The sequence below is a fragment of the Equus przewalskii genome, chromosome 7 (genome assembly GCF_037783145.1).
Source record: "Equus przewalskii isolate Varuska chromosome 7, EquPr2, whole genome shotgun sequence".
In the NCBI taxonomy this organism is placed as follows: Eukaryota; Metazoa; Chordata; class Mammalia; order Perissodactyla; family Equidae; genus Equus; species Equus przewalskii.
Window position 1 is genome coordinate 34948514 of NC_091837.1, and position 25028 is coordinate 34973541.

The 25028-nt window shown below is 45.1% G+C and overlaps 1 protein-coding gene across 8 annotated transcripts in view; it reads left to right on the forward strand.

Moving 5' to 3' along the window:
• PTPRM (protein tyrosine phosphatase receptor type M) overlaps positions 1-25028 on the forward strand; it is a 771793-nt gene that overhangs the window by 735159 nt on the left and 11606 nt on the right. For 4 of the 8 annotated variants that reach the window (XM_070629469.1, XM_070629470.1, XM_070629472.1 and 1 more), the window contains 9 exons: positions 9659-9775; positions 10475-10525; positions 14250-14404; positions 14671-14806; positions 16564-16713; positions 17459-17632; positions 18647-18778; positions 22369-22494; positions 24355-24518. In XM_070629469.1, the coding sequence (XP_070485570.1) occupies positions 9659-9775; positions 10475-10525; positions 14250-14404; positions 14671-14806; positions 16564-16713; positions 17459-17632; positions 18647-18778; positions 22369-22494; positions 24355-24518 (1205 nt within the window). The remainder of the gene's footprint in view (positions 1-9658; positions 9776-10474; positions 10526-14249; positions 14405-14670; positions 14807-16563; positions 16714-17458; positions 17633-18646; positions 18779-22368; positions 22495-24354; positions 24519-25028) is intronic. The other 4 variants (XM_070629471.1, XM_070629473.1, XM_070629475.1 and 1 more) reach the window with 1 other exon arrangement.

Here is a 25028-nt window from a genome sequence, read left to right on the forward strand (position 1 = left end):
ACATAACAATTGTGAAAGAGCTGTCAGATTATGGAAGTGGACGGGTCGCTTAGGCCAGTGGTGAGTCTAGGCGGTGGAAATGTTAACCTCCAGGGATCTCACTGGATCCCTTGCTAGGAGTTACTAAGAAGAATAAGGCCTGACAGGGAACAGCTGAAGGAGACCAGTGACATAGTGGAAGAATCCTGCCCACAGAAGGGAATATGAACAGTAAGAGGAAATAGACATTTCAAAACCCAACAGTGGGTTTACATCTTTCACCTTCAGACTGTCCACTCTGACATGCAAACAGAACCCTTATCACTTAAAATTCTGGAGAAAGAATTCTTTGTTCTAGAAAAAGATGTTATATTCATCTCACCAAAGATAGATTCTGATATTGTGGGGTAGAGTATCCAAATCAAGAGTGAATTTGTAGGATTTGTAATCCATTCGACTGGTTGAATCTCATACTCCATATACTTAGGACAACTTACATGATGCTCAGTCAAGAATGAGGCCGCTCAGGTCTTCATGCCACTCTGTTCTCCAAAGTCTTCTGCTCTGTGTAGCAGCTCCTGTGATAACCTAAGGAAGAGGGCGATGGAACCAGTGAAGATACAAGACCCTGGGCCAGTGCCTTTGGATGTGCCTCTTCCGTGCTTCCTGAACCCCAGAGCCATTACCTCCCCAAAGAGATTAATTGGGACAAGGGTGTACCTCAGACTATCTCAGATGAATTTAACCCAAATCAGTGTCTCTGAAATTAAAGTCCATTGTCTTCCTCATCCTGGTATAGACCATAAGGTGTGAGCTGCTACAATAAATAGAACACCTGGAGCTCTGTACTGTGAACTCTTCCCTCCTTAAGAATAGAGGTGCTGACGCAATGGTAAGACGGCACCAGTGGCAACTGCCACTAACAGTGAAAGGACATTTCTCACTAAAGACCCAAGAAATGGATCTTTAGACCCTCACAATGACTGTGATGTAGGCATTATTGTTATCCCAGTTTACCAGATAATAAACTGAAGCTCTCAGAGGTTAAGAAACTGGTCCAAGGTCATGCAGCTAGTAAATGTCAGGCCTGGAAGTGGATCTGCAGAACCAGACTCCTGACCGCTATGCTAAATGGCTCCAAAGAACCTCATTCCAGAGTCATGTAATTGGATAACTCTCAGAATAATTTTAACAGCCATAGGGTCTACCATCCTCTTTTGCAAAAAAGGAAACTGAGGACCAGAGTGGTTCTGCAACTTGCAGAAGGTCATGTGGCTAGATTGTACCACAGTTAGAATTAGCCCAAGGCCCTCCTGCACACCAGCCAGTCCTCTTTCCATTATACCATGCTGTGTCATCAAATGTGAGTTTTTAAGAGAGGTTGGAAAAACCTTCTTTAAAAACAAAATGTTATCCCTCTACCTAGAAGAATATGTGTGTGTGTGTGTGTGTGTGTGTGTGTGTGTGTGTGTGTGTTGAGAGTGGTATGCTCTGAGAACGTTTCCAGGTCTGTAACTAAGCCCAAGAGGTCACATCCTGGCAACCTGGGAGACGCACAAGGCCCAGTCCCTGAGCTCACCTGCTCTAGGAACCCTCAGGTGTCCCTGTTATGGGGATCAGACCATCCTGCTTCTGAGGCAACAGGCCACAGCTGTCTACTCAGCAGCTGGTGACAGAGATGCCAAACACATGTACCTGGGCACTCGACTGCTCCTAACTCCCCCATGCTCAGCCCACTCACACGTGCATTCCAGCATCCAGTTTGTACTCTGCACTTAGCAGCCCGCCCCAGCAGGACAGCTGGCTTGGCTGCACAGAGTCCCGAGGTGGTTCCAGTGAATAAGTGTACTCACTCAAAGGGACTAGTACCCTTTAAAAATGTAGTCCTGCAGAAATCCGTTTCCTGCACCCTCCCCTTCTCCTCACGTACACACATTCTGTCCCAATACCATTCCTGTTATTTCAAAATACAGCACCAAGGAAGTCCATCCAGGACAGTGCCAGAGGGGCCGGAGGTCAGGAAACAGGGGCCCCATCCTTCTAGGCCCCACCGGCAGGCTCCAGGACCACTCAGGCTGCCCTGAATGCCCTCTGCCCACTTCCTCAATGAGAATGCCCTCCCCCTTCTATCCACCCATGGAAACCGCACTTCATCTTTCTGGTCTCATCTGTAACACAGTCTCCCTTGTGAAGCTTTGAATCTCTTCCCTTAGAATTCATGTTCTTTTTTCTGAATTCCAATAGCAGTTTTCTTTCTTTTTTTTAATTTTAGCAAACATGTACTTGTGCCAAGCATGTTCCAAGAGCTTCACAAAAAAAGAATTTAGTTAATCTTCCTAACAACTCTTATGATCCCCATTCTACAAATGGGAAAATGGAGCCACAGAGAGATTAAGTAACTTGCCCAAGGTCACACAGCTAATAAATGGGGCCAAGATTTGAACCCAGACAGTGTGGCTCCAGGGAATGTGCTCTCGACCTCTGAGCTTGCCTCTCCTTCTGCCCTGAGTTAGGTTTGCTGTTTACACTAACCTGTTCTTCACGCGCATTAGACCACAGCTCATTGCTCTCTGTGCCCCAGGGCAGCCTGCATGTCACCGCCCTGAGCTCAGACACAGGCTTTGCCACGTTGCAGCCATGATGCTGATCCCTTAAATCTTCCAATTCTGCCTCTTCTCCTCTCCCAGATTCAGATTATGTGGGATAATGCAGAAAATTGGGATAATATTGTGTCCTCCACAAAATTAGTATGAGGTGGCAAGTAATCAGGTAGGTTGAGGCCTCGGAATGATTGTAACCTCCACGTGGTCTAGCCAGGACCGCTCTGTGACTTGCACAAAGTGAACAGACATGAACCTTTAGGAGCTACGCAGTCCTCCATGGATCTAAATTGTAACCTGATACATGTTAAAACTGCCAGTAAGAGAAAATACGGATTCTTTTCTCAAAGATACATCAGAGATCACTCTAAGAAATGTCTTCTCTGATGTACCTCAGACAATTGAGATATAGATAGATAGATATATATGTTCTAATAATATTGTCATTGCTCAAAAGACTTCTGAAACTCTTTGATCAGAATGTTTAGAGTATGTGGCACACAATTTTTATTGTCCTCACTGATGGCAAATCTCCCTCCTTTGGCAAGAGGACTTAAATTTTGCGATTGGCTAAAAGTTAGAGCCAAATCTATTGAATAAAGTAGAGAACAGGCATTCTGGATAAGTATGTTTCTTCAAAGTGCTGATGCTTTCTGCTCTAGTGGGTAGGACCCTTTACATCCACGTGAGGTTAAGAGAGAAAAGATACAAGACACATTTCTTGGGTGGTCTGTAAGGTGACACTTAAAATTCCACAGGAGGTGCCAGTCCACCTGTTTCTGCACAGCTGAGGAAAACCAATGTTATGGATATGGATGTGACAGCGTGTGCATTATAAGTACTGTATGTCCATCAATTAATAACGTTAATTAATAGATGTAATTGGAAGACTGGATAGAAAACCAGAAGCCTTGTGGGGGAGAACTTTAGACAGGAGCCTGAAGGTGTGAAAGAGGGATTTACTCAGGCTATGAAGTGGTTTTCACAAATTCAAACCATCCAGACCTCCAGAAGTTCTTCATTTAGTGCCAGGTTTGAAATAGGCATCCAGGCCATTGCCCAGGGGAGGCCCCAGGCCCAAATGGGGCAGGTGTGGAAGGGAAGAACTAGGAAACCTATTATAAGCCAGGTACTGTACTTATGCAAAGCCTTGATCCATATTATCTCATTTAATCCTCAGCCTCCCTAAGAAATCAATGCTCTTATCCCGTGTTATGCATGAGAAAACTGAGGCTCAGCGGTATAAGTCACTGGCTACAGTATCACAAGTTAGCAAAAAAAGAAAAAGCAAATGCGCTTCCCCCTTACGCCATCACACCGAGCCAAAGGAATCCGTATTTTCAGGATATTTAAGTGCGTGAATGTTTTTATTGCTGTGAGAGCTCTGTAAAACAAATTTGGATGCAGTCTGTTCTCTTGGAAGCCTTGCTGGCAGCTGCTCTTGGCTGGGCCTCTTCTTGGTAACTTCTTCGGCGTAAGCCGCCTTTTTGCTCTCATATCCAATATCTCCATCAAAGCTGTCCTCAGCTGGCCCAAACACAACTTAATAGCACTGTGGTCACTCTCTTTGGATGTCTCTTAAAAAAAAAAAAATCTGTTGAAAACCTCTTGCAGAATCAAAACTTCTGAGAGCCTTTTTGTTTTTCTTCCCTTCCACCCCTTTAAAGTTACATTTATTAGATCACACTATGGTGCCCCCAGGTGACGAGCTAACATTCAATTCCTTAATCCTTCTAATCATGGGTTTCTTAGCGCAGTGAGTCCTTGGACCCATGCCCAGTGCACTTAAACAGCCCTTCACATCCCACCCCAGCCTCCTTCCTGCTGGCCCGTGGAGCTGGTGATATGGAAGGCTCCAGCAGAAACACAGCAACACACGATCAGGGACAAAAATGAGTAATGGTTTCAGAGTGTGATTCTGTTCTTCCTGCCCCTCCACCCTTCATACCCTCACTCACCTCCAAAAAGCCAAGGTAGCTAAAGGCAGTCCAAGGCTTCCTACCTGGGATCTGCTCCTGAAGCCAGACCTGGCCAGACTGGAAAGCATATGCGCCTTGAGTTCCACCCTCCCAAGAGCCCTGCGCTGGGGCCAGAGCCTGGGTCTGCAGCCTCTCCCTCGCCCCATCCAGCTTGTTCCCTGGAACAGTCACTCGCCCTCCCTGGGCCTGCTTTCCACTTCATTTTAGGACACGTGGCTCGTGCTGGCTCTCTTCTCTCAGGCCAATCACTTGCCCACCCTGAGCTGCCGAGTGAAGCCACAGTTGTGAGAAGGCGGCAATTCCAGGCAGCAAAATGCAAGCGTGGAAGGCTTGTGTCTGGCACTTGTAATGATTTGGAAAGTGAATGTTTGGAAACTGTCTGTCTCTGTGATTCCTCGCCACTCTATTTGATACGCGTCTCCCTGCAAATCACAGACACCATTGCGAATTTCTGTTGGGAGTTCATCAAAGCAGCCTCGTGGAGAAGAGACCTGCCGCCCACTCTGTAGAGCCTCCTGACCACCGGGAGTGAGGTTCGCAGGACAGCTTCACAGGAGGCCAGGCTGGAGTCTCCCTTTGCTTTGTTCTCGCCTGCAGTCTCCCCATCATAAACCATGCTCAGCTGCCATGCCCGCTGTTTCCCTCTTCCTTCTCCAGAAAACCCTGCTCACCGCTCCAGGCCCTTAGTGGGCTCCCTGCCTTTCAACTCCTGTGGTCACCTATAATCCAGATCACAAAGTTATCACGTAATAAAAATGAGTTTCCATTTTTGAACACTTAGAATAAACTAGCACTGGGGCAAATGTTTTCATTGCATTAGATCACTTAATCCAGTGATTCCCAAACCCATCTGTACTTTGGAGTCGCCCAGGGAGCTACAAGAAACCATGAATGCCTCTGTCTCACCCCAGAAATTAGGATTTAATTGGCCTGGAGTGTGGCCTCGGCTTTGGAATTCAGTACCCTCCAAAGTTATTCTAATCTACAGACAAATTTGGCAACCCCTGATTTAACCTTAGAACACTCTGAGAGAGAAACTAAATGCATCCCCTCTTTACAGGTAAGGAACCTTGGGCAAACTTGAGTGATGTACCCAAGTTCACTGCGACTTTAAGGAGAGAGGCAGACTGCCATCAAATCCTTGCTGCTCAAAGTGTGCTCTACAGGCAGAGCAGCGGCACCTGGGAGCTTGGTTGAAATGCAAATTTAAAGCCAACAATGATTGCGTGTGGGAGGCAGTAGGGCTTGGAAGCCAGTGCCTGGTTGACAGCCCATGGAACCAGGCTAGGGCAGGTAACTGGTGGAGCCTGATCAGGGCCTAGCTTTCTGGGCTGAAGGCTGTTGCAGAAGGTGATTAAGATGCATGGGAAGCACAGCCTCTCCTAGAAGCTGTGCTGGTAGCACCAGGGTGCAGAAGGCAGCGGAGCCTGACCCACAAGCAGGGGAGCGTGGTTCAGCGTCTGGTTCTGCAGTTCCTGGGTTCCAACAGGCACCCCCAAACCACTGGTCTTAATGTCCCTGTATGCAGACCTCAGAGGACAGGAGGCTACTCAAGACCCAGACTCCCCAGGCATGGAAAGTCTGCATCCAGAAAGCAGCATACATTCCTCTTTTTTTTTTAAGCAAAATAATAATCTGACACAATCCAAGCAGTTAAAAAGACACTAAAAGGAACCCAATTTAGAAAGGTTTTTAGTAGGCTAAAAACAGATGTGGCAAACCATTTCAGGATATACTGGGAGATGAGATGGTGACGGCAGGATTTGAAATGGCTGGTCTGCCTTTTCTGGGCCCGACCAGCCAGGTGCCTCTGCACGGGAGAAGGCTCTGCCGGTAACCAGGTTCTGGAAGGAAGCAACCCCAAGGCTTCCTTTCTCTAATTACCGCCCATCTGCGGCGTCCGGAGGGCGCGGAGTTAGCACGCCGCGGTTCGGAGCAGACCGCCTTTTTTTTCCATCGCAGGCAGACCGGCGGCACCTGTCCCACGGGGGCGCGGCTCCTCCTGGACCGCGCGGCTGTTTCCTGCCGCCGACGCGCGGGGGCGCCCGGCTGCGTCCGGCCGAGGGTGCGGGGTGGGGCGCGGGGGGTGGTGGCCAGAGGGGCCTAGAAGGGCAGGGCGGGTCGGATTTCCCGTGGAACCCAAGCTCACCCAAGGGAATTGGAAAGAGATACTCAGCCTTCAGTACGTTGCAGAGGCTTTTGGTTTCTCTGACTCCAAGGCGTTGAAGCCCCCACGTCCATATTTATTGAAAATTTGGGTACTGAAAGGGTAAGGAGTCTAAAATAGAAGAATAGGTGACCATACTGGATGTCCTGCATCCACTGCGTTCTAATAAGATACTTTTATTAAAGATAACACCAAGTTAACGTAGGTTGCAGGCGTGTGTTTGTTCTCTTGTAATTTTCAGAGAACTACATGCGTTTTTGAATTACATGTTCATTCCATCAAGAATTGTTTCATTTTAAAAGTGCACTTATGTACTCTCTTTGTATTCACTACCCTCTGCTTGAGTAATTGAAGTCAGAGAAAGGTAAAGCAAGTCCCCCAATATAGAGGAGACTCCAGTGTGTACCATAGAAGCACCTATTAATTAACATTGTGAAAGTAATGAGACATTCTGCAAGTGAAACTAGGGTTGCTATCAAATTAGAAATCTCCACAAATACGCATGGTCTGCTCAGATTCACTGTACATCTAGGAAACAAACAGGAGAAATTACAGATCTCTCTCATTCTGGAATAGTTTAGATCCAGCACAGGTATTCATGGTGTAAATCTTTGAGATATTCTGGATAAACCATAATATTTATAAATATCTATGCTTCATTAAGTCACAGATAGTGTTCTCATGAGAAAAAGAAAAAGATTCCCAAAGGAAACTGAAAATGTAGTGGGGCAGGACCACCTTTGTCTTATGCTGCACTGTCTCTCCAACTCCAGATGTGTCTGGCTTACATCTTGCAAGTCAAGGTAATGAGGCTACTCTGGAACCAGCTGCCAGAAAGTTTCCTGAGGAAGCCAGCTAAGATAATGACCAGCCCTGTACCACACTGGAAACACTAGTGTGCTAAGGTGTTTTGCTTTGTGGAAAAGGTCACCTTAGTCAAATATTTCTTTTCGTAAACTTTCCCAATCTGGAATTTTACTTCCTACACTAATCGTGTGATTTTCTCCATGAAATTCAGTTCTACATGTATCTATTGCGTATTCGGTGTATATGGGACACAAGCCAGATGTTGCAGGTTTGCAGAAATAAGCGATACAACACCCCTTCCATGTTGGCAGGTAATAAGCAGGTATCCAGCAGTATAAGAATGGTGTCATACTAGCAGAACATGCACATTTTATCAGAGGATCACAAAGAGAGAGAGCTCACATCTATGGAGGAAGACTTTGAAGCGGTGTGGCACTGGAAATATGCCTTGAAGAATGGATGAAATTTTCAGCTAGGAAGGTATGGGTGGGAGGAGAACATTCTAAACAGAAGGAAGGGCATGAGTAGGAGTCTGGATCATGAGGTCTGTTTGGGGGTCGGGGCAAGTCACTTGTCTTTGAACATAAAATATATGTGAACAGACAGGAGAGTAGTGAAAGATAAGGATGAAATGCTCTTTCTGGGCGAATAAAAGATGCCTAATGGTAGGCCAGATTGACTTTCTCTTTAATTTCACAGGCAGCAGTTCAAAATAGAGCTTACTGAGAGAGCAGAGCCTTTGGGATGACGCTTTGGAAGGGTTTTTTTGGTACTAGCACGTGTAGAATGCCCATGCAGGAGGTTCCCAGAACTTGAACTAAGATACGGCAGAGAGAATAAAAAGTTGGAAAACATGTTTGAGAGATATTTCAAAAACTTCTTAGATGTGGCAGTTGGTTGGGTTTTGGAGAAGGAATCGCCAGACTTTGTGCCTGGGTGACTGGGAAATCATAGCGTTATTAACATAGGGAGTCAGGAGGAAAGCAGTGGATGTGGGACAAAGAATTCTCCTTTAAACATATTGCCTTTGAGGTGCTGGCAGGACCGCCAAGGGAAATGCCCACAAAAGAAGTTAGAAATGGGATTCAACACTTGGAGAAATAGGGCCAGAGGTGCAGAAGTTCATCCATGGAGGGATGGCAACAGGAGTGGATGAAGCTGCCAGGAATTCAGGACAGAGCAGCTGAGGCTAAGGACAGAGCTACGGGGACCAAGCTACGTGGCCCTGCCCAGCTTCCACTGCTCCTCCCTCATCCCAGGCTTTTGCTGATGTCTGGAAGAGCTACAGTACAGGACAAAAAAACAATTTTCTAGGAGGGGCTGAGTCTAACAAGTGCCTTGCACCTGAAAAATCCTTAGATTAGAGGCTTCCAGCAATATGGAAAGACTGTGTTCATATTTTACCTGGTTTTGTATATTGAATTTACTTTAAAACAAATCTGTAATTCTAACTTGGGAAAAATACATAGCTACTTCCTTCTTCAGAAAAAATCTCTAATCTTTACTGTTGGCTCTGATTTCCTGCTCACTCTTCCTCAAAAGTGTTCAATTGATTTCTGAAACTAGGAGGAATTTAAAATTCAGAGGAGCTAAAATATTGCAAACTACCTTTTTTTTCCTGAGGAGGATTCACCCTCAGCTGGCATGTGTGCCAGTCTTCCTCTGTTTGGTATGTGGATTGCCATCTCAGCATGACTGCTGACGAGCAGTGTATGTCCGCGCCTGGGAACCGAGCCCCGAGCCACTGAAGCAGAGCGTGCCGAACTTAACCACTAGGCACAGGCCTGGCCCCAAAAACTATGTTTCACAGTTTATTTTTCCAGGCCATTCCCTGAGTAGACATAAACAAAAAGTTAATGGTTATTATAACTGGGATATTTGCAGTATATATATAATTTGTTAACTTTAGACCTAGACTTTACTCCTCCCATAACTCAAATTTTGCTTTTTTCTGGGGAGAGAAAAAAAGCGTAGGTGATCTAAATAAATACACCTTGCTCTTGACTGTGCAGCTTCACTTCTGTTTTTGTGTGCAAATTTTATCCTATAAATCATACTGTGACCCATCATTTGGGGAACTCCAAAAAAAAAACGCTAAACCCTTCATTTCCTTTGTGTTTCTAAAGGTCAAATGCTGCAAATACTGGCCAGATGACACAGAGATATATAAAGACATTAAAGTTACCCTAATGGAAACAGAACTACTGGCAGAATATGTGATAAGAACATTTGCTGTTGAAAAGGTAAGTTTTCACATTGCTTTGAAAAGCTGTGGTCGGACAGTGTTGCTGGCCTCAGGAACGTATCTGGGTAATTTAGATGTGGTCACACCTGAATGCAGGTAGGCGCTCTCTAGTGATTTCTCCAGACTGCATCTTGCCCTCTGATTCTATAATAGCTCAGTTCCATCTTTGAAGCAAATCATTCCCATTTCATTAGAATCTGTAATTTGCAGCTAAACCAAAAGATAATGCCTATTTCCTTTTCCTTATTTTAACCTGGTTGATATTTTTCGGCCCATCTCTCTAAGTTCTTTGTTTGCAGTTTGGTAACTGTCCTTCATGTTGTCTGTCCATATGGGTTTCCCAGGAATGAGTTAGTATCAGTGTTGCGACACAGGTCCTAACTCCTTCTGGAATCTTTCTGCTTCCTTGAGGCTTTTCAGGCCTGTGGTTTAATATGGACTGATGGGCTTTCCAGTTGGAAATGACCCCTCTGGAAACACAAGTAGACACGGGATTCTCTTGCATGAACCAACGCCTCCATTCATACTCACTCCCATACTGGTTTTAGCCTTTCATACTTGCTGGTGATGGGTTGAGAATGCTGTGCTTTGGCTCTCCTCTGCCTCATCCCATGTGCATGGATGGGGCTTTTTCTCTGGGATTCGTTGTAGGGCATAACAGGGAATTTCCTTATTCCCCCTCTTTCCGCTGACATAGGGAGGGGCCGGAAGTGAAGCAAACTGCAGCCCATCCAGAGAAGTGTCACAGGTAGGCTGCGGGGAAGGTGGAAGTGATGTGGCTGAGAAATGCTCTGCCTTCCAGTCCTCATCTTGCCTTCGATGAAGGGGAAACAGGCTTTTGTCTCTGAGTTCCACAGACTTTTCTATCAAGAGCTGATTCTCCAGAGCTGAGCCCTGCCGTGGACGTAGCTATTCTGTCACGAATTTGTTCGGTGAAACCCTGCACTCATTTAATGGTAGCAGGTCCTGGGAGGACCTGGGTGTAAGGGGACTGCTGGGCAGTGCTTGGCCATCCTCCTTCTCTTCTCATTGCATCCGAGCGCACTTTCTGATTAACAAGACCAGTTTTAGGAAATGAAGGAAATGGCAGAGTTTGCTTGTTGGCTAATTTATCTTGATGTTTTGAACTACCTATCCTGGTTTTCAAATCCGTATTTCTCACTGAATCACAAGGCTGAAAAGACTTTATTTTAATCTGTTTTTCATACTATTTAGCATTTTTTTTCCTTAGCCTGTCTTTTTTAATAAGCAGGCAGGAGGCTTGGAGACTTCAAAGAATGTGGAGTTCTGCTTGACTCAATTCTTCAAGTTCTGAACCTCACACTTTGATGTCAATTTTTTTCCTTCCTAGGCAGGACTGGGGAAAAAAACACATGGAGGATTTTAGTATAGCTTTTGGCAAGAGCACTCATGAATAACTGCATTAAAACACAGCGATAAAAGACCCTCGATATTTTTTTCTTTAAAAAAAAATCATCCAAAGACCATCACTTAAACATGGAGTTCTTTGAACAGTAGTCAGCTCTCTAATAAGCTGAAAACGCATCTCTGCTGCTTCGGGGGGTGTCTGTTTATGTCTTTGCTCTTTTTTAACCTCTTATTGTGCTCTCCTACATCCCCGGCTGCACCGAAAGGTTTCCGAAATACCCGGTTATTTTAGTCATCAGTCAGCCAGCGAAGAGGTGGTGGAAGGAAGGGAAGGATGAGGAGCTTACTGAGGCATCTGGGGAAACCAGAATGACACGTTAGAGATTTTCTAACTGGGCAACTGGAACCTTTAAGGAAAACAAATCATTAGTACTTCTGTGGAGCACTTCTTGTAGGATTTAAACTTTCTCATTAGAAGAGAAAGAAAAAAACAATCAAGCATGTACTGCGAGAGTCCTGAAATTCTGATTCTATTTTGAGAGTAGGTTGCATCGAGGGACCTAAAGGTGAAAAATGGTTTTGGGCTCCGCTCTGTGAAACAAGTAGACTTGTTGCGGTTAGAAACTGATGAATTCCTGTTCTGCATGAGATTGTCATCTTTCCTTTCCCATGTAGCTGATGACTCAAAGCTAAACAGATTTTAAATAACATTTAGTGCCTTTTGTGTCAGGAGGAAGAGAACTCATAAGTCTCCATGGATCCAGGCTGTCTAGTGAATCTGTCCCCGTCTGTCCTAGCAGAAAGGAAGTTGACAACAGCCACTGAATTTTCTCTGCCCAGGAGGTGCCTGGGACTCAGAGAAGGCAGTGGAATATGGTCCTGCTATCTCAGAGACAGAGCCTGTACTTAGCGATTCATTCATTCCACAAATATTTATTATGTACCCACTTTGGGCTAGGCCCTATTGTATGTCTTGGGTTCTTCCTTCCCATTATATTACATGGGAAAATGAAGTGAATATCAGTTTTTTCCTATAGCATTAATACGTGTTATAGTGAAAAAAAAAAACCTAATTGATATCAAACTGAGAAGTATTTGGGCTGTGATCACTGATCACATCTATGGGGTTTTTTCCCAAAATGTATTACGAAACAGCAAGAGGAGAGACTGCGATGTCAACGCACAAGAATAAGAGTTGGCTCGGAGGCAATGTCCTTTGCTAATCTTCTCAATAGTGAACATATTCAAAGGTGGGGGTTTATTTTGGGAGGAAGTTTTTTGCATCCCAGAAGCCGACATTGACGTTGCTCAGGAAGCGAGTCTAAGATCAGTTGGGGGCCCATCCTATGACAGCTGGAGTTCAGGACTTGGGGATGCTGCAGCTGAAATCTAGCAAAGCTAGAAGGGGAAGTTCTCAAAAAGTAAAAATAAAAAGACAGTATACGGAAGAAATAAATGCCCTTTGGTCCTCTTTGGAATAAATCAATGTTTGTTATAGGCTTTCCCACTTCATGGGACCACCCAGCCCTGGTTGTGAGTAAAGCCAGGGGGGGCTTTCTGGGGATTAGAGGGTGACAGATTCAACCAGCGTCTTCTGATGGAGACTTTGGGACCAGCCAAATGGTACCATGGTTTCACTGATGAGAAATATGGGCTCCTAACCACCTAGTAATATTACTCTGGGGTATGTTACAGAGCATGTTTAGCCGATGACAGCGTTGATTTTCATATGTGAATCCCTGACGGACTAATTCCTTAATGTTTAAACTCCATTAAAGAATAGGATGATTTTCAAAGAGAAATAAGGCTTCAGCATTTGTGAGTTATTAAAAAGTCATATTAACACACTGATAGCAAATAAGTCTTATCTTAAAATCTGCAATTGTTTGTCTCTCCTAGTCTTTCAAAGCACGTAAAAATTCTAAATTTCTGTTTTGCTCATTAAGTATGTGTGAACACTAACTGATGGTGAGTGTTATGAGGTTAGTGGGTATTTAATGTTAAGGTATAATAAAACCAAACCCAGGGCCTAACACAGAGCTGGTATTTGGTAATTGATCATTGAATGAGAGGAGGGAGAAAGTCAAATTTGACCCCCAGTTCACATCTAGCCTTGATTCTGGAAGTAATTGTTGTTTTCAAAGCAGATTTTTGCTTTAAGACATTGTCCTAATTCATAGGTTCATAGTTAGAAAAACAAAGTTGATAGATATAAATCAACTTAATTATTCTCAAAACAAGAGTAAATTAAAAAAACAAATAACCTTAAAGTCCCTTTTCTTCTGCCTTCGCTTTAGTTCAATGGCAGGCAACCCTCCCACCTCAGCTTAGTGATCTAACAGAATTCCAGCAGAACTTCATTTCCATGGTAGATCTTTGCTTACATGCCTGTTTCCCACAAGCTGACTGTGACAGCCGCTTAAAGACGAGAAACACTGTCTTCGTCCCCGTGTGTCCCCAGCACCTGGCATCATGCCTTAAGCACTGCATTTACTCAGATTGTTGGTGAATGCATTAAATGTTTACCCAAATTAAAAAGAGAAATCTAACAAACTGAGCTGCAAATGAAAATGAGTTCTCTGGCCTATCTCGTTAGAAAGTAGTCCTCATTCGTTCTTCCAGGGATGTTCTCTGAGCATCCACAGTGTGTACCTGGCACAAAGGTACCAGATGACAGAAGAGAGAGAACAAGAGTCTTGCATTTCAGTAGCTGGTTTTGAGCCCACAGATCCCCTTTTAATTCCTCTGGTCCCCGTTCTGCACTTCTTTCTCTGCAGACCTGCCCCTCACACGGTAGGATCTAAGTGACTCACAAACTGTTAGAAAGGAATTTCAAGGAATCAGAGAGATCCATTCATTTGCTGGAATTGCACCTGTCAGTTAGGGTTTTCCCCAATATTACCTCCCCTGTCACGCCCACAGACACCTTTCTGCCTGCGATAAGGCTTCATGGTGCTCACTAATTCTAAGAAAGCCCTCCTTCCCGGCAGTAAACAGTCCCACGGCAGGCTTGCTGACTGCTCGGGGGTACTGCAGTCTCTGGGTTGCTCATCGCTTATTTTCCTTTGCTCTCGTCCTGTGTTCTGCTGACTGGCTGATGGCAGAGAGGCGTTCATGAAATCCGAGAGATCAGACAGTTCCACTTCACTGGCTGGCCGGATCACGGGGTCCCTTACCATGCCACGGGGCTGCTGGGATTCGTCCGGCAGGTCAAATCCAAGAGCCCGCCCAGTGCAGGCCCGTTGGTGGTGCACTGCAGGTAAGCAGAGCGCTGGGGGCCTCCGGAAGGAAGCACAGTGGGCAGTGGGTGCAGGCGGCCTTTGGGGTGATGAAAATGTGTTGGGACCCGATAGGGGTGATGGTAGCACCACCTTGTGAAGGTGCAAAATGCCACTGAATCGTATGCTTTAAAATAGTGTATTTTATGTTATGTGAATTTCAACATCATAAAGCTTTTGTAAAGGCGGCAGCAGCAGCAGCGCAGGGATCCTTCCTCTTCCACTGACAGACCCTCTTTCCCTTCAGTGCCGGTGCCGGGAGGACAGGCTGTTTCATCGTCATCGATATCATGCTGGACATGGCGGACAGGGAAGGGGTGGTAGACATCTATAACTGTGTCAGGGAGCTGCGCTCGCGGAGAGTGAACATGGTGCAGACTGAGGTAGGTGCTCCCTGGCGGGCCTTGGCTGGGTCCCCAGGGCCTCTCCGGCATCACCACCTCCCAGAGCCACAGCCAAGGGGAGAGGAGCCCCAGCAGTCCTCTCCTCAGAACTCCCTGGAAGAAAACAGTGAAATACCTGGCAATCCCGCCTGCCTTCCTCCCTCCTCCCTCACTCCCTCCTCCCCTTCCTCCCTCCTCCCTCACTCCCTCCTCCCCTTCCTCCCTTTTTCCTTTGGTTTTTCCTTTCAGAAACAAACAGAAAAGGGCAGGAGTCTCCCAGGTGCTGGTGTCTGTGGCCATGACCCTAAATTTCCTTATGCTTCTGTGTCAAGGAGCCCAGTAGAGTCTCCACATTAAGCATTCAGGATTTCAATACCATTTCTTTTTAAACTGCCTGGTAACCAGAGCAAGACCACTCCTGAAAATAGCCAGGCATTTGCCAAGTGGCTCAAGGGCATCTCTGCACATTTTGTTCTTCTCCTCCTATTCCTGGAACTTCGGCGCAGTGGCCTGGCTCATGCGCATTTGCCCATTTTGTAGAAGCACTCTGTACAAACTAGTACTTCCATTAATTAGAATTCAAGGGCTATCAGGAATTTAAGTTTTTAAGAATAAGTATTGTATCCTGCTCTTAGGAAATTCATATTTTTACTATTTCATCATTTTAAGTAGGTATTACATCCACCACCTGGAAAATGATTCCTGAAGTAGAATGAAGAATAAATAAGAATCCCTTACATTTTGTTTGTACATTAAAGTTGACAAAAGCCACTAGGAAACTGAATTCCTTTTTTTTTTTTACTAACATAAAGAAAAATAGCAAAAACTGTAAATGCTACTTTCGTGGTCTTTTTCTCTTTAAAATAGGGATTCTTTGTTTTAAAGATAATGATAATGTATTTTTTAATATATGTTACAGTTAATCAAATGTTGCCACATCCAATTTCTCACTTGATCCTCTTTTTTGAGGTGTTGTTTTAGAGAGTGGGCTGTTTTTAAGGATTAAGAGTCCTACTTATTTATAGAAATCAAGGTAAAAAATGAGATTTTTGCATCTCGTGTAATTGAAAATCAATCATAAATATGGTAAAACTTTGGTAATTAACTGTAGGAGAAGTCAGTGCCAATTCTGAATTAGGAGAGTACCTATTTTTAAACTGTGGATTTGTACATACAAACGAGAGCTCTTCTATGGACACATAAGACTTTTGTTATTATCACATTAATTAGTGTTTCACAATCAGTAGCTTTAAGTGCTTGGAACTGTTTGTTTTCACAGTGATGTCAAGTTTCCCTGGAACTCCTTTGCACTATTAATTTGGTTAGCAAATTCTCTTTTCATCCTAGATAGATAAGATTCTGCTCATTTCATCATCTGGGATATTGTGTTCCACACTCGTGGGATCAGAATTACAGTGCCTGCTCTGAGATTTATCCGTGTCTGATGGGTTCTGATCAGTCCATGTAACACTTCTGCATTGAGCCCGTTTGTCTCTTCCTCCCTTCCTTCCTCATACTGCCGCACATGGCCACTCAGGAATGTCCCAGCCATCCCATGTGGGTACAGGATTTCTGGTGCTGGAAGACCCCCTCCTAGCAGTCAGGTCTTCATACTTAGCCTTTCTGTCGGGGATACATTGTCTGTGATAGACCACGGTTCCATTACCTTGACCACGTGGAGCTGCTTCTCTCCTTCTCTAGTTCTCTTGGGTTGCCTTGGTTTCTCTGTTACTAATTAGTCCCATCTGCTTTACCAGGAGCAATATGTGTTTATCCATGATGCCATCCTAGAAGCCTGTCTTTGTGGAGACACCTCCATCCCTGCTTCCCAAGTTAGGTCTCTGTATTATGACATGAACAAACTGGATCCACAGACGAATTCAAGCCAGATTAAAGAGGAATTCCGGGTAAGTCACGCTAAAGGGAGAGACGACTGGCTGTGACTTTGCTCCTTAAGAAGTATCTCGAAGTTAGCTCTTGAACTCTTGAGCCAACATAGGGTTTCTCAGCCTCGGCACTATTGACAATTCTGTGCTGTGGGGGCTGTCATGTAGGATGTTTAGCAGCATCCCTGGCCTCTACCCTGGGTGCCAGGAGGCCTCTACCACATCTGTTGTGATAACCAAAAATGTGTACAGAAATTGCCACTGTCCCCTGGGGGGGATAGTTACCTAGTCAAGGACCACTGGTGTAGCAGAGCCATTTCCCCGTTTGAAAGCAGACACCAGGCAGTCCCACAGTGTCACACTGGTGCAGCTACACCAAGCAAGGTGCATTCAGTGTACTTACCAGGCAAGAGTTCTTCATTGCATCCCTCATATTCACTTTCAGTCTAAATGTACTTGGCTCTAGGCCAAACTCTACTCAACCTTTTACTCCCAAGACCCAGAGGTCCAGCCCTAGTCGGACTTTATGGCACTTAATCTTACAGATCCACAGTGGCCCTTATGTCTGATGGGTACTGTCTGTGGACAAAATCCAAGGAGAGAAAAGAGAAATAAAAATGTAACTGTGTAAGTGGCGATATGGGGCAAGTGAGGGACAGGACCATCTTGTGGTCAGCTGCAAGCAGGCTGGATCTTCTGACGTGTGAAGCTGAAACCATGTGCCATCCAGTGTTTCTTCCCCACGTGTCTGTGTTTCTCCATCTAGACCCTGAACATGGTAACACCGACCCTGCGCGTGGAGGACTGCAGCATCGCACTTCTGCCCCGGAACCATGAGAAGAACCGGTGCATGGACATCCTGCCGCCAGACCGCTGCCTGCCCTTCCTCATCACCATCGACGGGGAGAGCAGCAACTACATCAACGCCGCCCTCATGGACGTAAGCCGGCTCACCTGCCCTCGCAAGGAGACGGGGAGATTTCTCTCAAGGAGGAGCCCTGGGAAGATGGCAGGCGGGGCCTGGCTCTCCTCCTTCCGCTCATCTGCACTTGTTTTTCTTTAAGACATAAACTGGTTTTTCAACAAAGTGCCTTTCAGATTCCATGTATGTTTTTGTGTCGGGGCCGAGGTTCTTGGTCTCTCGGGGACCACCTGTCCCAAAGTATTGATAAATGAAGCGTGTCCTGGTTACTCTCTGAGCTCTTAATTTCCACCCTGCCGCCCGGAGAGCAAGAGACAGCTATTAAGTCACTAAGGAAGTGAAGTGGGATAATACGGTTTGCAGCGTTACTCTAGTTCCCGTTCCTCCTAATTTAGGCAGTAATTAACATGGGGAAAAATTTGCCTGTCAGTACAAATAGTACACAACTCATTACTTCCTGTCAGTCTGTTGACTTCTAACTGAATGAGCATTTGCTATTTAGTTGATGGAAAAAGTGAATGGATATTTTCAGTGCTAATATGGAAATCTTAATTCTACCGGTGTGGTGTCAGTAAAGAGGTCCTTACACTTGTTTGGAGCTCTCCGGAGCTGTAAAAGGCCTGGGTGTCCTTTTATGGCAGGATTAAGTAACACCATCACACATGTAAATGATAAGATTTTGGGGAAAGCAGGACTGTTTTAATTGTGCATATTTTTTAAAGTAAAGTTAAATTTTCCCTATTAAAATAATTATGTATAGGGTCGATATTGCTTTTCTACCAGAAACATCAAAAAATTTGTAAGATATACTTATTAAGCTTTCCTAGTATCAAAGTGGGAGTATTTGATCAGTATTATTCTGCGGGTGAGTTTACATTTAGTCTATTTTGGCATGGACGTGGTAGTAGAATTCAGCAGTGTTAAGTATGCTCAGTGTCTTCTGTCACAAGCTCCCGTGTGCACTGATAACTTAGCTCCCGCCCTCCACGTTTTCCTGGGGTGTATTCGGATCTTTCTTGTTTGTGATTCCAGAGCTATAAACAGCCTTCAGCTTTCATAGTCACCCAGCATCCTTTGCCAAACACGGTGAAAGACTTCTGGAGACTAGTGCTGGATTATCACTGCACGTCTGTCGTGATGCTGAACGACGTGGATCCTGCCCAGGTGAGACTCGTGGATCCCCGCAGGCGGGCTGTGCCCAGGTCAAACCTGTGGTTGCTCTGTCGCTCTCTGAGAAGTACAGGCTCCAGTGCCAGGTCACAAAAGCCAGGCCAGCATCAAGAACTGGACATGTCGAAACATGGATGTCAAAAATCAGGTGGAATTAGGGATCAGGGCAGAAAGTAGACCGAAACTGGAAAGACAGACTGAAATCATAGATGGTGGAAGCAACAGGGCAAGACAGGGTCAGAAGTGGGGCTGTTCCCAGGGGATGGAAGCACTACTGGGGGAGACACGAGGTGTGGGTGGAGCCGGAGCTCACCTGGAACGTGACTGTCGCAGAGCTGAGGGCAGGGCAGGCAAACCAGAGAGTCGTGAAGAGAGGAGTGGGCCTCTGACTCTGCCCTCAGTCGTGTCCTGGGCATCTGTGTGCTTCCTGGCACAGCTCACCTGGAGCCTGCAGGAGAGAGAGATCATCATGGTCGGGTGACAGGGGAGACCAACACGTGATTTTAAGGGACAGCAATTAGTTTTGTCAGCTCTTTGATAAAGCTATTAAAAAGAAAGAAGACTGGACTTGAACGTAAGAGAAGCTCAGAATGATAAGTGTGGCTTTTGCACAGCTCCCTTTCTTAAACATAAAAAGAGAAAGAATGGACAATGATGACTCAATATTAGTGTTGAGGTTGGAAACATTTTCTTAAAGGGATTTGTCAGGCAAGTGTGGGCACAGAGCCCTTTAGGAGCTGAACTCGCTGCTCTAGGGGACGGCTCTGCCAGTCCAGGCTTAACTACCATGACCTAGGGCATTATGGGAGGTTTGAACTTAGTGTGTTTTAAGAATAAACTTGTTCTGGAATGGAATTAATTTCCCATCTAGTAGCTACAAATTCTCTTTTAAAAAAAAAAAGAAAAAACGAGGTCTGAAGTATTTCAGCATCCAAACTGGACAAGATTTTCCCTTCCGAAAATCCATTTTATTGCCATCAACCTGCCATAAATAGCATGGACATCACTTCAACTCTATAATGTTTTTAATTATGTTTGAGGCACTACATTATATTTTTAAGGCTCTAGCCTGAAAGCCAGTTAATGAAATAATAATGATAATCCTTGTCCTCAGTGAGTCCTTTTTACTTAAGAAGCTTAAATGTTTTAGAATTCTTCCCCATAGATCCTCTCCGAAGGATAGATTGCAACCGTTTATAAAGACAAGCACACGCGACAGCTTGGGGAACTTCAAAGACACAACTCAAAATAGGAGCAGTGATCCTGATTTTCTAATTGACAATGCCATGGGCTAAGTTTCACTGATTCAAGATTCCTTCGTCATCGACAGTTACAGGATAAGAGACTTGTTCCCTCTTCAGAGTCCTTCTATTTCCCCTCATGTGAATCTTGAAATATAGTGATATACTGGTTTTGCTCACATTCGTGAGCCAGACATTAGTGATTTGGGCGTGTTCTTTTGAACAATGGTGTTTGAACTCTAAAGCTGCATTCCAGGCCCGAGCTGCTGGACGCAGACCAGGCATTGGCTTGCCAGTGGTAGCAGAGACGGACTCCAGTTCCGCTCGGCAGACAGAGCTGATTTCAGAGTGAGGGAGGAGAGGCTCTTGGGACCCAGTCTTGCAGAGAACACCAAACTGCGCATTTGAACTTAAAGGCTTTGCAATTGTACAGGAATAGCACTCAACTATTTTAAGTATTTATAGGTCCAGTTCATGGGCATGTTATGCACCATTTAAGCCATTTTCTCCCCGGTTTACTTGGGCAGAGTGCAGGATGGAGTGTGCCAGGAGCCAAGTGCTGGCCTGGGCCATTTGTATTTCTCTGGTGTGAATGACAAGCTTTTGATCAGGGCTGGAACTGAGAGAGGAAGCAAAAAGCGAAGCCCGCCCAGTCAGAAGAAAAATGGGCAGAACAGTTCAAACAGGCATGTTAAGGCTTTGATTCCCATCTCGGAGTCCCATCATAATGGCTGTAAGTTTTAACAGTGGGTGCATGTTGGTATCAAAAAGAAAATAGGGGCTGGCCCAGTGGTGTAGTGGTTAAGTTTGCACACTCCACTTTGGTGGCCCGGGGTTCATGGCTTCAGATCCCAGGTGCAGACCTATACACTGCTCATCAAGCCATGCTGTGGTGGCATTCCACATACAAAATAGAGGAAAATTGGCACAGATGTTAGCTCAGGGCCAGTCTTCCTCACCAAAAAAAAGAAAAGAAACATCAGCATGCTATGGTTTGACAAGGCAGTTTTATAACTTGTCATCAGGAAGTGCTGGTGAGGAAGAAAAAATTTCATGGGAGCATTGTTTAAAAATAAGGGAATGTAATTTCTAAAATACTATAAACTTAGCTGACGTGAAAAGTACTCTTAGTCATCCTACGTTCATTCGTGATCATAAAGTCCAAAGTTTTAACTTCTTTATAATAGAGAGAGGGAGATTGCTGTTTCCACTGACCCACTGTTAACTGAAAACTATCTTGCAATCTTGGGTATAAACCAACCTTTAACATGAGATTTTAGATCCTGTGGAAAATAAAAGTCATCAAAAAAAAATTTCAACCTCTGGATGCTCATTCTGCTCAAAATGAGATGATATGTTTTTCATCTGCTCTTGGCCAGTTGAAACCACTTATAAAATAATGAAGTCGTTTCCTCTTGCCTCACCACAGGCCATTTGTCCCTCAGGTAAGTCCCTCCCCAAAACATCACTGGATGCCAAGTCCTAAAAGAAGTTTACTTTCAGACTTAAAATGCCTGCAAGGGTCTTGGGGTTTTAGGAAAGGTTTGTGAGAAGAAGAGATCTTGGCATTCCCTCACCTGTCTCCAGGCTTCGTATTTCTGTGGGGTGGTGGCAAATGAAAGTGCCTCTTTCATAAGCCACCCTCCCAGCAGGCCTCCCAGCATGCTGAGCTGTGTGTCACATTCATACGAAAGTTCTGGTTACCCAGGATCACCAATACCTGTAGTTTGAGACACCAGGAAATTTCCTTTTTAATTAAAGTCACTTCCCCATAAAACAGCAAAGCATTTCCTCTCATTACACTGGGTTTCCTAGATCTGAGCTGGGAGGGTTTGGACCAGAGCATGAAAATGCAACCCAACACTGTTATCGATGTCTTGTCACAAAATAGCCCTATTCCCAGACATGACTACAAGTGACAGTGCAGCCCGGGCAGGGGAGAATGGAGATTTGGGCATTGACAGGTGTGTGTGCCATCTTGAGTATCTCTGCTCTTGTCATGGCAGCCAGTGGCATGATAAGAGTTCCTTACAACATGCAACAGGGATGTTACAACGGATGTGATAAACAGTGTCTGCGTGACCTCCTTGGATAGCAGAACTGCTCATGGTTTAAAGATGCTTTTCTGAGAAAATAATACTAGAAGAAGGACAGGAGGAGTTGAAGAATCAGCCAACAAGAAAGTGCTAAGTCTACTTGCTGGAAGGAAGAGAGAAAAGAAGGAAATGGAAGTGAATCAATGAAGTATTAAAAATTACTGAATGTCAACAGTGACCTTGTCCAAACTGTTAGGAGTAAATTTATTTTTGTAAATAACCTTGTGTTTCTGTGTTTTGAATGCAGTTGTGTCCGCAGTACTGGCCAGAGAATGGAGTACACAGACACGGCCCTATCCAAGTGGAATTTGTTTCTGCTGATTTAGAAGAAGACATCATCAGCAGGATATTCCGCATTTATAATGCAGCCAGAGTAAGAATCGCAGCCAACATGGCTCACGTTGTGGTTTCATTTTTTCCTCATCCGTTGAATCCTTAGAGCCCCCGCTCTGTCAGTCACTGTTCCAGGAGCTTGAACTATAGCAATGAACAGAGCCACGCTCCCTGCCGTGTGGAGCTTCTACTCTAATGGGAGAAGACAGCTGAAAAGTAATGGGTATAACAGATATAGTAATAGATGTAGTATTTAGAAAGTAATAAATGCTATGGAAAAAAACATGGGGAGGTAGAATGTGCTAGGGTCATGAACAGGAGAGAGAGCAAGGCTCTGTCTTAAATTGATGTGCTTTGTGAGCAAAGACCTAATAGAAGTGAGGGAGCAGACGTATGGCTCTCTGTAGAGATGGCTTTCCAGGCAAGAGTGATAGTGCAAAGGCCCTGAGGTGAGGGCTTGCCTGGTGAGTTCCAGGAACAGTAAGGGGACTGATGTGCTGGAGCACAGTAAACTAACGTCACCTAGCAGGAAAGTTGGAGTGGGGAGGTAGTGGCCAGAGATCTTCTAGGGCCTTCCAGGCCACTCCTAGGATTTGGGCTTTTGCTCTGAAGGAAATAAGGAGCCGTTATAGGGTTGTGAGTAGAAGAATCACATGATATAATTTACCTTCTACAAGGAGCACTCTGGCTTCTGTGATGTGAGTAGACTGTACGGGAGACCCATCAATCCAGGTGAGAAATGACAGTGGCAAGACAAGAGCAGTGGCAGCAGGAGCAAGTAAGCGGTGGATAGATTCTGGCAGCAGAGCCGGGAGGACTGGCAGTTGGTTGGATCCCAGAGGGTCAAGGGTGACTCTCAAGAATTTGGTCCCGAGAACCAGAATGCTGGAATTGATATTAGCAGAGTTAGGAAAGACTGTGGGTGTAAGAGGCCTGTTTGGGGGTGGGGCACACATGGAGAGAGAGCCACGAGTTCACTCTGAAACGTGCCATGTTGGAGGTGACTGCTAGACACTGAAGTGGATGTACGAGTAGGCCTTTGAGTCTGTGGGGGAAACTCAGGAGAGAGGTCTGAACTGGCAATATAAAGTGGAGACTTACTGGAATGTTTAAAACCATGACACTGAATGACATCATCACATGAGAGACAGAGAGGAGAAAAGACCCAGAGCCTGAGCCTGGCGCTGTCCTCAGCAGGCAGTCGAGGGAGGCGGGCAGGCCGGGAAGACCCGTGAGGGGGTGGGACAGCTGAGAGCAGAAAGTGTGTCAGCCCGAAGACAGTGGTCACCTGGGTCAAACGCTGCTGAAGGCCAGGAAGCTTTAGTCCAAGTGATTTAGCCATGGCCAGAGTGCAGCTGTGTGGCCGCTGTCTAACACTTTCTTGAATCCTGCAATTCCATTTAATTATGACCAAAGATTAATTAACTATTGATATCTCAGCAAAATTCACACAAATAAGCAAAACCGTATTATACTCACAGGAAACACAATGTAATCTGTATCACCCTGAACTCGCGAACATCCCCAGATTACAATTTATCCTTTACTTTTAATTCACCAGTACTTATAGTAAAGCCCTTTTACCACTCACTGCACAGTGTGGTCAATGCTCCTGTTGTGTTATTTTTCACTTGGCTTCTGCAAAATTGTAAGCATTCTGCTTCACTTTTATTTGTCTGGCCTGTTATTTAAAACATCTGCTTTTTTATAACATCTCGAGATTAAAACTCATAACTCTCCAGGCCAGTAGAAACGCCCTTCATTATTTCCAGGCCTCTCCTTCCATAATGTCCTGCTTTGATGAGAAGACCAAGCAGGTGGAATCAGCCCCCTGGAATTCAGTAAAGTAAATAATGCCCGTTTCCTTTCCTCTCCTTGATTGTTGCCTGACTCTCTGTAGCCCCAAGATGGATATCGGATGGTGCAGCAATTCCAGTTCCTGGGCTGGCCGATGTACAGGGACACACCGGTGTCCAAGCGCTCCTTCCTGAAGCTCATTCGCCAGGTGGACAAGTGGCAGGAGGAATACAACGGCGGCGAAGGCCGCACAGTTGTGCACTGCTTGTAAGTGCTCAGATAGAGCTTCCGTCTCAGAATGGCCAGGCCCACGCCGGCTGGTACCTCCTCCTTCACTATCTTTTGTTTCACTATAAATGGAGAAGAAATAAGCAGGTCTGGGTGAAAGGAGATGATCATTCTACTCATTAAGGGTTTGGTTTGCTTTGCAGAAAAAAAGACACACACATTTTGCATTTGGTTGGGGTGTCACTGCTATAAAAATAAGCCTTGACACTGTGATTGGGACCTCTTCGCAAAAAGACACCCGGGTGGGCTCCTTGTGGGTCTTGAGAGACAACTGTTAAGTTTTCAAGAATTTTCTGAGCTGGCTGAATTTTCTAAACTGTTGGTAACTTGAAATCATTTATGGGGAAGTATTTACATCACAGGAATCAGCAAATGCTACAAATCAGGGCTCCTCCCACCCAGCAAAGCTGGTTTACCATCACACTAGTCGGTAATTCTATTGGAAATCATGTCAGAAACTTCAGAGGCGCTGGCTCCTTTTTCTTTGTA